At 53.0% G+C, this 12645-nt stretch overlaps 1 protein-coding gene across 1 annotated transcript; it reads left to right on the forward strand.

The window, feature by feature from the left end:
- Positions 1-1987: 1987 nt before the first annotated feature.
- Positions 1988-10856, forward strand: LOC139250223 (Golgi-associated RAB2 interactor protein 6-like; the record flags this gene model as incomplete). Its single annotated transcript, XM_070872719.1, has 5 exons — positions 1988-2131; positions 5154-5485; positions 5885-6143; positions 6757-6883; positions 10713-10856. Coding segments are annotated over 5 exons (1006 nt in total), but the record flags the coding sequence as incomplete, so codon positions are not given.
- Positions 10857-12645: the final 1789 nt, after the last annotated feature.

Consider the following 12645-nt stretch of genomic DNA (forward strand, 5'->3'; position numbering starts at 1 on the left):
CTCCCTCTCTCCCACTCGCTCTCCCTCTCTCCCACTCGCTCTCCCTCTCTCCCACTCGCTCTCCCCTCTCTCCCACTCGCTCTCCCTCTCTCCCACTCGCTCTCCCTCTCTCCCACTCGCTCTCCCTCTCTCCCACTCGCTCTCCCTCTCTCCCACTCGCTCTCCCTCTCTCCCACTCGCTCTCCCTCTCTCCCACTCGCTCTCCCTCTCTCCCACTCGCTCTCCCTCTCTCCCACTCGCTCTCCCTCTCTCCCACTCGCTCTCCCTCTCTCCCACTCGCTCTCCCTCTCTCCCACTCGCTCTCCCTCTCTCCCACTCGCTCTCCCTCTCTCCCACTCGCTCTCCCTCTCTCCCACTCGCTCTCCCTCTCTCCCACTCGCTCTCCCTCTCTCCCACTCGCTCTCCCTCTCTCCCACTCGCTCTCCCTCTCTCCCACTCGCTCTCCCTCTCTCCCACTCGCTCTCCCTCTCTCCCACTCGCTCTCCCTCTCTCCCACTCGCTCTCCCTCTCTCCCACTCGCTCTCCCTCTCTCCCACTCGCTCTCCCTCTCTCCCACTCGCTCTCCCTCTCTCCCACTCGCTCTCCCTCTCTCCCACTCGCTCTCCCTCTCTCCCACTCGCTCTCCCTCTCTCCCACTCGCTCTCCCTCTCTCCCACTCGCTCTCCCTCTCTCCCACTCGCTCTCCCTCTCTCCCACTCGCTCTCCCTCTCTCCCACTCGCTCTCCCTCTCTCCCACTCGCTCTCCCTCTCTCCCACTCGCTCTCCCTCTCTCCCACTCGCTCTCCCTCTCTCCCACTCGCTCTCCCTCTCTCCCACTCGCTCTCCCTCTCTCCCACTCGCTCTCCCTCTCTCCCACTCGCTCTCCCTCTCTCCCACTCGCTCTCCCTCTCTCCCACTCGCTCTCCCTCTCTCCCACTCGCTCTCCCTCTCTCCCACTCGCTCTCCCTCTCTCCCACTCGCTCTCCCTCTCTCCCACTCGCTCTCCCTCTCTCCCACTCGCTCTCCCTCTCTCCCACTCGCTCTCCCTCTCTCCCACTCGCTCTCCCTCTCTCCCACTCGCTCTCCCTCTCTCCCACTCGCTCTCCCTCTCTCCCACTCGCTCTCCCTCTCTCCCACTCGCTCTCCCTCTCTCCCACTCGCTCTCCCTCTCTCCCACTCGCTCTCCCTCTCTCCCACTCGCTCTCCCTCTCTCCCACTCGCTCTCCCTCTCTCCCACTCGCTCTCCCTCTCTCCCACTCGCTCTCCCTCTCTCTCTCTCTCTCTCTCCCACTCTCTCTCTCTCTCTCTCCCACTCTCTCTCTCGCTCTCTCCCACTCTCTCTCTCGCTCTCTCCCACTCTCTCTCTCTCTCTCTCTCTCTCTCCCTGGGTCGCCTCTTCTATCTCCACCGTTTCTTTGGTCCATCTCACTCTCACCGCCATCTCCTTGTCAATAACACCGCGAGTTTGGAGTAACACAGTGCGGTCTCCGCTCCCCGCAGTACCGGCGAACTTGACTGCTTCAGTGATCGGACATTCGATGTTATCGGTCTACAGGAAAACCTGCAGCCAATTTAAAGTTTAACGATAGCATGACAGAACAGGAGACCATTCGGCCCATCGTTTCAGTGCCCTGTATCAATCCCAAACTAATCCCACAGCCCCGTCCCTCCCCAAGACCCTCATGTCAGTGCTGATATTTCTGGAGTGGTATTCCTACTTCGATTTTACGTGACATTATGTTAATTGTTTTTCGACTGTTTATTTTCTATTATTTTCTATTATTGATAGCTGTATTTTGGTAGTTGCTGATTCTGAAATAGGACCGAAATGATTGCAGAATAAATCAACTTTGTTTTGGTGAACTATTGATTTAGTGTCAGAATGAATATTTTTTGAGTGTTTTGACCTGTTACTTATGTAGAAAATGATGGAATATTAGTCAAAGGAAGCTTGAACTGTTGAATAACATCTGTGCATTGTTTAAACCCGTTGCTCCATGGATACCAGGAGCCTGCCATCTATCACACACTGTTGGAAGGCCAGATCGGGCTAATGCCGGAATCACTGATGGGAGAGCTTCAGAAACATCTCTACAATGGTGAATATGTTCTCTTTAAAAGAGCACCAGTCTTTGAGAGTGACTTCATACAAGTAAGGATAAGTATTCAAACATTTAAAATCCCTGTTTGCTCTTTGCTATGCTGCATTGATTGTACCCCTGGTGGCTCTGTGGGAAGGGAGGACCTTGAGACAATCACTATCACTAGGGGGTAGTGCTGGACAGGCTAATGGGACTCAAGGTAGACAAGTCCCCTGGTCCGGATGAAATGCATCCCAGGGTATTAAAAGAGATGGTGGAAGTTATAGCAGATGCATTTGTTATAATCTACCAAAATTCTCTGGACTCCGGGGAGGTACCAGCGGATTGGAAAGCAGCTAATGTAACGCCTCTGTTTAAAAAAGGGGGCAGGCAAAAGGCAGGTAACTATAGGCCGGTTAGTTTAACATCTGTAGTGGGGAAAATGCTTGAAGCTATCATTAAGGAAGAAATAGCGGGATATCTAGATAGGAATAGTGCAATCAAGCAGACGCAACATGGATTCATGTAGGGGAAATCATGTTTAACTAATTTACTGGAATTCTTTGAGGATATAACGAGCATGGTGGATAGAGGTGTACCGATGGATGTGGTGTATTTAGATTTCCAAAAGGCATTCGATAAGGTGCCACACAAAAGGTTACTGCAGAAGATAGAGGTACGCGGAGTCAGAGGAAATGTATTAGCATGGATAGAGAATTGGCTGGCGAACAGAAAGCAGAGAGTTGGGATAAATGGGTCCTTTTCGGGTTGGAAATCGGTGGTTAGTGGTGTGCCACAGGGATCGGTGCTGGGACCACAACTGTTTACAATATACATAGATGACCTGGAAGAGGGGACAGAGTGTAGTGTAACAAAATTTGCAGATGACACAAAGATTAGTGGGAAAGCGGGTTGTGTAGAGGACACGGAGAGGCTGCAAAGAGATTGAGATAGGTTAAGCGAATGGGCTAAGATTTGGCAGATGGAATACAATGTCGGAAAGTGTGAGGTCATCCACCTTGAGAAAAAAAACAGTAAAAGGGAATATTATTTGAATGGGGAGAAATTACAACATGCTGCGGTGCAGAGGGACCTGGGGGTCCTTGTGCATGAATCCCAAAAAGTTAGTTTGCAGGTGCAGCAGGTAATCAGGAAGGTGAATGGAATGTTGGCCTTCATTGCGAGAGGGATGGAGTACAAAAGCAGGGAGGTCCAGCTGCAACTGTACAGGGTATTGGTGAGGCCACACCTGGAGTACTGCGTGCAGTTTTGGTCACCTTACTTAAGGAAGGATATACTAGCTTTGGAGGGGGTACAGAGATGATTCACTAGGCTGATTCGGGAGATGAGGGGGTTACCTTATGATGATAGATTGAGTAGACTGGGTCTTTACACGTTGGAGTTCACAAGGATGAGGGGTGATCTCATAGAAACATTTAAAATCATGAAAGGGATAGACAAGATAGAGGCAGAGAGGTTGTTTCCACTGGTCGGGGAGACTAGAACTAGGGGGCACAGCCTCAAAATACGGGGGAGCCAATTTAAAACCGAGTTGAGAAGGGATTTCTTCTCCCAGAGGGTTGTGAATCTGTGGAATTCTCTGCCCAGGGAAGCAGTTGAGGCTAGCTCATTGAATGTATTCAAGTCACAGATAGATAGATTTTTAACCAATAAGGGAATTAAGGGTTACGGGGAGTGGGCGGGTAAGTGGAGCTGAGTCCACGGCCAGATCAGCCATGATCTTGTTGAATGGCGGAGCAGGCTCGAGGGGCTAGATGGCCTACTCCTGTTCCTGATTCTTATGTTCTATGTTCTCTGTACCCACTTCAGCCTTGGATCCAGACAACACAGCTAGCTTCTCGGAGATCAGTGATACTCTCCAGCCAAAGCTGATGTCTCTTTGTCTTCTGTCCTGTTACCAATGTCCGAGCCACACTGTCCACTCCCTTTAATACCATCTGCCTACGTTTACCTCCAATGTAGCAATTTATCAAATGCCGATTGAACATCCACCCACCTGCACAACATCCATTGCATTCCCCTCATCGATACAGACTATTCCTCAAAGGCTCCATTACATTTCTCAAACACTACCTGCCCTTTTACAAATCCATAAAAAGCAAAATACTACAAATCTCAAAATCTGAAATAAAAACTGGAAGCATCCAGAGGGTTAATCAATCACCCAGGGGTCACCCAGCAGGTGCAGGGCTCACCCAGCGGGTGCAGGGGTCACCCAGCAGGTGCAGGGCTCACTCAGCGGGTGCAGGGGTCACCCAGCAGGTGCAGGGCTCACTCAGCGGGTGCAGGGGTCACCCAGCGGGTGCTTGGCTCACCCAGCGGGTGCAGGAGTTACCCAGCGGGTGCAAGGCTCACCCAGCGGGTGCAAGGCTCACCCAGCGGGTGCAAGGCTCACCCAGCGGGTGCAAGGCTCACCCAGTGGGTGTAGGGGTCACCCAGCGGGTGCTTGGCTCACCCAGCGGATGCAGGGGTCACCCAGCGGGTGCAAGGCTCACCCAGTGGGTGTAGGGGTCACCCAGCGGATGCAGGGGTCACCCAGCAGGATAATTGATTCTGACAAACCCAAAATGTTGACTCTTTACTTCCTAGAAGCTGATTGGCTGCTGTTCGCTTCCAGCTTTTTGCCCGTTATTGTTTTTCAAACAGAAGCTGGTTGTCCTTAATGTAACCGTGTCTTGCTAAATGAGTAATCTTCAGATTCTCTCCCACCTTTTTTTAATCCCTATTGCTTCCCTTCTCTATTTTCTGTACTCGCCTGGATTTTCTTTTGGAATATTAGCCCTAGATTTGCAATTGCATCTTTTTTAAAGTCTCTCTTTATTATCTGAGGAATTCCAGCATTGCCTTATCATTCTCATGAGACTGACTGAAACATTTCTCATGCGAGAGGGTGTGAGTGAGCAATAACCTGTTCAATAAAAGCTGTGAGGAATTTTGTATCAGTGGGGAGCTGAAGGTTGGGTCTTTAAATGTGTCTTGTATTGAGCCTCGAGCAGGCCCTGACTGTGCGGCCAGTCACCTGTTGCTGAGTGTCAGGGTCCCTCAGTCACTCGTGCATTTGTCTGATTGCAGATCACAAAGAAGGGGGAAATGGTGAATATCCACCACAAGGTGACCATTGTGACCATTGGACTGACATCCACCAGCCCTAACCTCCAGCTCCCCGATGTGATGCTGCTGGCCAGACCAAGCGAACAAAAGAAGACTTGGAAACTCCGGAGCCATCAGAGTTCCGCTCTATCCTCCGATATGGTTGGGCCGGCCTCGGCAAGATACTCCTGGTCAACAGCTCCATCCCAAGCCCACTCCTGGGCCACGGAATCTGCTCCGTCACACCTGTCGCCCCCAGGCACCAGCTTCATGGAACCTTCCTTCACAACCAAACACCACCTGGAACTCACGGGGTGAGAATTAAAGAGAATTTCACTCGAACTGGGCAGGTCTTTTTTAGTTGTTCCTGGGATGTGGGCGTCGCTGGCCAGGCCGGCATTTATTGCCCATCCCTAATTGCCCCTCGAGAAGGTGGTGGTGAGCCGCCATCTTGAACCGCTGCAGTCCGTGTGGTGAAGGTGCTCCCACAGTGCTGTTAGGGAGGGAGTTCCAGGATTGTGACCCAGTGACGATGAAGGAACGGCCGATATATTTCCCAGTCGGGATGGTGTGTGACTGGGAGGGGAACGTGGAGGTGGTGGTGTTCCCATTGCTGCTCTTGTCTTTCTCCAGGAGGAGGTTAGGGAGGGAGGTGGTGTTCCAGTAAGGAGTGTGTGTGTTCTTGCATTAACGTCCCTCTGTTTTCCCAACAGCCTGCTGCCCCTGAAGTTGGTGAAGATTACCATCTTCCACAAACAGAAGCACAGGCTGCAGATCAACCTGACCAGTGGCCGCATCTTCTACCTGCAGCTCTATGTCCACCCGGACTGTGAGCACAAAGTGTTTGACCAGTGGGTGAAGCTGGTGGACCTATTGCGGCAGGCGGCAGACAGTCCACTCACCCCGGCCGAGGTGACCCTACCCCCCTCGGGCTGCTCCACACCTCAGCAGCAGGCCCACTGCAGGACATCGGTAAGGCAGGGCACCCTCTCATTGCTTCGCTGCTTCAATTGTTCCCAGGGGGGAGGCGGTGATGGGGGCGAGGGGCAGGGGCAGGAGGTTGGGGGCGGGGTGGAGATGGGGTCAGGGGTTGGGGGGTGGAGATGGGCTCAGGGGTCGGGGGCAGAGGGCAGGGGGCAGTACTTGGGACAGAAGTTGAGATGCTCCTTAACTAACCAGCACCTGATCATCTCACCTGAACTCGAGAAGCCCAGTCGACAGGGATGGAGGGAGGGAAGGGATTCCATGTTGGAGGCTCACGGATGGCTGTGTTTGAGTGGGTTGAGGATGTTTCTGTCGGATTAATTTCTTTGCCCAGTTGTTCTGAGGGTTGAAAGCTGGAATCGTACCAACGGTGCCAGTTACTGTTCTGGCCACAGCGGGGTTTGTGGAAGTAAAGAAAGACTTGCATTTATATAGTGCCTCTCACATCCTAAGGACGTCCCAAAGCATTTCACAGCCAATGAGGTGCTTTTGAAGTGAATCACTGTGATAGGAAAACAGCAGGGATAATAATTCATAACAAAGTTAATGTTGAATCTCTCAGAATTGTTTGTAAAGTGAATTTTTTTTGTTCCCATTTCAGGAGCAATTCCAGAGAGACACAGAAAGTCGGGAGAGGGAATTGTGGGAATGTGAAACTTGGAAGGATCCTGAAGAAAGTAAAATTGGGAGTGTTGTGGCGGAGAGGAGTTTGTGGAGAGGTAGTGGAAGTGAGTGACGACACGATCCATATCCCTGCCCTCATCTGTAACAGCTGGGGTGGGAGGGATCTTCGGACAGAATTGCCACTCCTGCCCTCAAATAAGAGGATCTTTTCCAGAAATTTTCCATTGGAAATGTCGATTGAGTGGACTTTCAAACATTCAGTGGAACAGACGGGCGATACTTCCGGCATGGGCGGTAAAAAAGGGTTTTCAGATCGCCGGCTTCTCGCCCGTTCTCAAAACACCTAGTCTCCACTTTTGAAAATGGCCGTTACCGCGAGCGATATAAAATGGGCGGAAGCGTTAAATTTTTCTGACCTTCTGCCGTAAAGTGTGGCCGTCCTTAGCGATGGCATGGCAACGCTCGATTCCTGCTATTCTGGAGGTCAAGGGTCACCCTGACATGCGCAGAGGAGGAGACAGAGAGAGAGGGAGCTCAGAGGGACTGAAGGTGTGGCTGGGTGTGGTGTGGCTGCTTTGGGAAGAAGGAGGGAGACTTTAGAGCTTCACAGCAAGTAGGCAAACAAAAAGTAGCTGTTACCAGCCAGATATTTGACTGAATTTAGCCTATAATGGAGAGAGAGGAGGAGGGATCACAGCACACTGTGGAGACTGACGCTGGAGAGAGCAGTGAGGTGGGAGAGGAGCACATTGGAGGCCACAAAAGAGCCAGGAGGTTCTCGGAGGAGGCAAATGACTCCTGCAGGAGGTCGAGTTACGCTGAGGTGATTTGACACATGGAGGGCGTGGGAAGCCCACCCCAAAGGCTTGGAGATATGGGCCAAGATAGCAGAGGTGGTCTCGTCGGCGACCAACGAGGTGTGTGAGGGCAACCAATGCCGCAAATGATGGAACAACCTTGTGGTATCCGCAAGAGTAAGTATTACATTGATTTACATGTACTTATGTATTTATATAATTTGATTTGTAACAGTAATGAGTGACTATCAGCAGATGTGAGGTTTTGCACTTTTACCGGGAATATTTTACTCAAAGCTTGCAGTCACGGTGTACGTCTTTAGGTAAAGAATGATAATTATCATAAATAATGATGATTACATCTGTCAGTTATGTGTTGTATCAGTGTCTGTGACAGTACCTAGCAATGATATCACGCAATGATCTCATGCCATGTCGTCCTGTCACTGTTTACAGAAGAGGCTCTCGATGATGAGGTCCATGCAGAGGCGAACGGGTGGGGGGTCATCAGTCCCCAGCGACATCACAGAGATGGAGGAGCGGGTGCTCACACTCGTGGGGAAGCACCCCCGGACAGCCACGGGCGCATCTGCAGACCCTGAAGTGATGCCACATGAGTAAAGCTTACACCATTGCATCATGTAAAGTCAATAGATGCCACACCCACTCACATCCGAACAATCAGATATGATGGATGATTTCTAAAGTGTCATAGAAATAATGCTGGCCTAATGAAAATCATTGCAATGCACAATGTTTTGATAGTCATAAAATGTGATGTCTGCGATGATTTTGAGAGCGGTGGTGCTTTTGTCGTGCACATGCTGTGTGTAGCGCTGGACTCACCTTGTGACCCTAGCACCCCCTTCTCCTCTAATAACCTCATTTGTGTTTTGCAGCTCAGCCAGCAGCGCGGCCCCAGGCAAGACCACAGAGGCCAGAAGGTGGGGGCGTGGGGCAGGAGTCGGTGGATGATCCTAGTGCTGGTGCTGAGGAGCTCCGATTGTCGCCCGTCAATCCGCTGGGTCTGCTCCACGGATGAGAGCGCGGACTTCGAAGAACCTTCATCGCCACACTCCAGAACCCATTCCACCCCAAGGCCATCTATTGGTCCTCCAGTCATTCCCGCCTCCACTCTGGAGGTACCGGCCCCAAGCACCTCGCCACAGGGCACCCCATTTGTCCTCAGGATGGCGCCGACCCCGCGGAGGTCCCGTGGACGCGGCAGGTCTGTTCCACAAGCGCCACATGACAGCGGAGAGATGGTACAGTTGTCCAGGAGGACTGTAGACATTGGTGACCAGTTCATCGAAGCTTTGCTGGGCATATCCCGACAGCTGGCCACCATGACTGAGTACATCCCGCGGATGGCGGAGGCCCTGGATGCGATAGCCAGGAACACTGCCGCCACAGGCCTCCCAGTGGTCCCCGAGCGCGGCACTCCGTCCCTAGGTTCTGCACAACCACTGCGAACGACAGATGAGAGCAAAGACCAAGATTCTGCTTCTGTATCAGAGAATGTTGCCCCCTCGGCCCTCCCCGCTCCAGTACCCGTTCAACCACCGCATCTGCCTTCAACCCCCCCCAATGAAGCACCGCCTGAGGAGCTCCTCGGCCAGGCGCCGTGGAGCGAGGAGGGAAAGGGGTAGAGGTGGGGAGAATAAGGGGAGGGGGGAAGGAAAGTGAGGTGTTTGTCCGCAGGTGATGGCTGTGTTATATCTCCATCTGGGTGTATGCAATTTGTTGCAATGTATGGGGGCTGGGGACCACACTCCTGCTTTGCCTTTGTATTCTGTGTTGCTGGACATGTTGACCATGTGATTTATGTCAATGGTGGGAAAAGTGGGGTGTGGGCGGGGGTTGGGTGTTATTGGCTGTGATACTTATGATTTCAGACCAATGTTGCTATTAAATTTTTGTTATTGAACATAACCTTGTTGAGCATTGTCTCAGATAGCTGGACCGTTACACACTGGTGATTCCTTCCGTGAAAGGGTTAAATACAACTTAACATCAATCAATGTAAACTTTAACTGGCACCAAGGTGATGGGCACCATTAATGTCTGAGCTGCACACACACAGCAGTGTGTCAGCATTCTCACTCACATCAGCGCTCTTTCAGGCAAATCTTTCAGATATCAGCTCCTCACGTAAGAGTGGGATTTAACAAATGCCAGCTCGTTCCGGTTAGATCCACTTTTTGTGGCCGTTTTTTTGAGCGGGCGATATGTGTGGAAGGTGATGAAATTGACGATGGCCGATCTCCACGGCCGCTAGTTTAGGTAAATATGCTCCTTACGTTATTATTGAATCTCGGCGTTAAGTCCGTGCGGAAAGTAACGCTGGGCGATAATATGGGCGTTGTAATCGCGCATTCTGCTGATTCCGCACAAAAAAAGTGGCGGCGATAATATTTTTCTCGGCATTAAGCCCATTGGGAAAATAACACTCGGCGATAAGTCTCCTAACAAAGCCCGCCAGTTTCCATTTTGTGTCAAAATGGGTGATATCTGAGCATTATACGTCATTTCAACGGTTAACTAGGCGTTAAGCAGGCAAAAAAAGTGGAGGTTCTAGCCCATGGAATCAGGAACAACTGGGGGGGTAGGAGAGGGGAGAGAGGGAGCGAGGAGAGAACGACAAAGGAGCGAGAGTGACAGAGTGAGAGGAGAGGAGTGAGGAGAGATATATAGCAGAGAGGGAGGGAGAGAAGAGAGAGATAAGAGAGAGATTAGGGGGAGAGAGAAGGGAGCGAGATACATATAGGGGAGAAATAGAGGGAGAGAGAGATACAGGAGAGAGAGAGAGAGACATATAGGGGAGAGATACAGGAGAGAGAGAGAGAGCTATATAGGAGAGAGGGAGACAGCCACGGTTGTACACCTCTCCCGCAGCGATGTGTGAGCTGAGAGAGTGAGGGGAGACACTCTGGGCAGCCTGATACTGCCTCCCCTCCCGCCTTCTCTGAGCCAGGTCTCAGTCACATTGTGTTTCCCATTCTGTCCCCTCGGCTCAGAGGAAAGGTTCGACTATAACATTTGCGAGTTTAACTGTAACAAAGATCCAGTCTATGTGTTTATTTGCTATTTGGCCACAACGTGCAGCTGATATTATTTCCTATAATCCCTCTATAAGGCAGTCAGCAGGATCAGGAGCGTCTGATTTCCAGGCAAGGCTCCTTGACACAGCTGCCTGTGAAGATCAGCTGCCGATATTCTCCGACCGACGACAGACCAGCCTTCACCACACACATCAATTCCAGGGTCTTCTATGTAGAAGGTAGCTGTTATCTACGTTTAACGTATTAAAATTTCCTGTCCCTACGCAGTTCCTGACTGCTGCACTTTGCATGTTTTTGTCACACAACCTTCCCCCGGAAAGCCCTTCACTGAACTACACTCCACTCCTCAAATTGCCAGAAAGTTCTTTAAAACTAAATATGGGCAGAATGTTGAGACTGGAGGCTGAATTAATCGGTGCACTTGGCCCAAAACCCATCACCTCAAACCATTCCTGACCCGAGATTCACCCCCGGGTCCCAGCTCAACAATGAGAGACAATGCCCAGAGTGTGCCTCTCGGCAAATAACCGAGGGGGGGGGTCTATCGGTCAGTGTGTCGGGGGGGTCTATGGGTCAGTGTGTCGGGGGGGGGGTCTATGGGTCAGTGTGTCGGGGGGGGTCTATGGGTCAGTGTGTCGGGGGGGGGGTCTATGGGTCAGTGTGTCGGGGGGGGTCTATGGGTCAGTGTGTCGGGGGGGTCTATGGGTCAGTGTGTCGGGGGGGGGGGGTCTATGGGTCAGTGTGTCGGGGGGGGGTCTATGGGTCAGTGTGTCAGGGGGGTCTATGGGTCAGTGTGTCGGGGGGTCGATGGGTCAGTGTGTCGGGGGGGGGGTCTATGGGTCAGTGTGTCGGGGGGGGTCTATGGGTCAGTGTGTCGGGGGGAGGGGTCTATGGGTCAGTGTGTCGGGGGGAGGGGTCTATGGGTCAGTGTGTCGGGGGGGGTCTATGGGTCAGTGTGTCGGGGGGGGTCTATGGGTCAGTGTGTCGGGGGGGTCTATGGGTCAGTGTGTCGGGGGGGGTCTATGGGTCAGTGTGTCGGGGGGGGTCTATGGGTCAGTGTGTCGGGGGGGGGGTCTATGGGTCAGTGTGTCGGAGGGGATCTATGGGTCAGTGTGTCGGGGGGGGTCTATGGGTCAGTGTGTCGGGGGGGGGTCTATGGGTCAGTGTGTCGGGGGGGGGTCTATGGGTCAGTGTGTCGGGGGGGGTCTATGGGTCAGTGTGTCGGGGGGGGTCTATGGGTCAGTGTGTCGGGGGGGGTCAGTGTGTCGGGGGGGGTCTATGGGTCAGTGTGTCGGGGGGGTCAGTGTGTCAGTGGGGTGGTCTATGGGTCAGTGTGTCGGGGAGATCGATGGGTCAGTGTGTCGGGGGGGGTCAGTGTGTCGGGGGGGTCTATGGGTCAGTGTGTCGGGGGCGGTCTATGGGTCAGTGTGTCGGGGGGGGTCTATGGGTCAGTGTGTCGGGGGGGTCCATGGGTCAGTGTGTCGGGGGAGGTCTATGGGTCAGTGTGTCGGGGGGGGTCTATGGGTCAGTGTGTCGGGGGGGGGGGTCTATGGGTCAGTGTGTCGGGGGGGTCTATGGGTCAGTATGTCGGGGGGGTCTATGGGTCAGTGTGTCGGGGGGGGTCTATGGGTCAGTGTGTCGGGGGGTCTATGGGTCAGTGTGTCGGGGGGGTCTATGGGTCAGTGTGTCGGGGGGGTCAGTGTGTCGGGGGGGGTCTATGGGTCAGTGTGTCGGGGGGGTCTATGGGTCAGTGTGTCGGGGGGGTCTATGGGTCAGTGTGTCGGGGGGGTCTATGGGTCAGTGTGTCGGGGGGGTCAGTGTGTCGGGAGGGGGGTCTATGGGTCAGTGTGTCGGGGCGGTCTATGGGTCAGTGTGTCGGGGGGGTCAGTGTGTCGGGGGGGGGTCTATGGGTCAGTGTGTCGGGGGGGGGTCTATGGGTCAGTGTGTCGGGGGGGGTCTATGGGTCAGTGTGTCGGGGGGGGTCTATGGGTCAGTGTGTCGGGGGGG

The sequence above is a fragment of the Pristiophorus japonicus genome, unplaced genomic scaffold (genome assembly GCF_044704955.1).
Source record: "Pristiophorus japonicus isolate sPriJap1 unplaced genomic scaffold, sPriJap1.hap1 HAP1_SCAFFOLD_3521, whole genome shotgun sequence".
Lineage (NCBI taxonomy): Eukaryota > Metazoa > Chordata > Chondrichthyes > Pristiophoridae > Pristiophorus > Pristiophorus japonicus.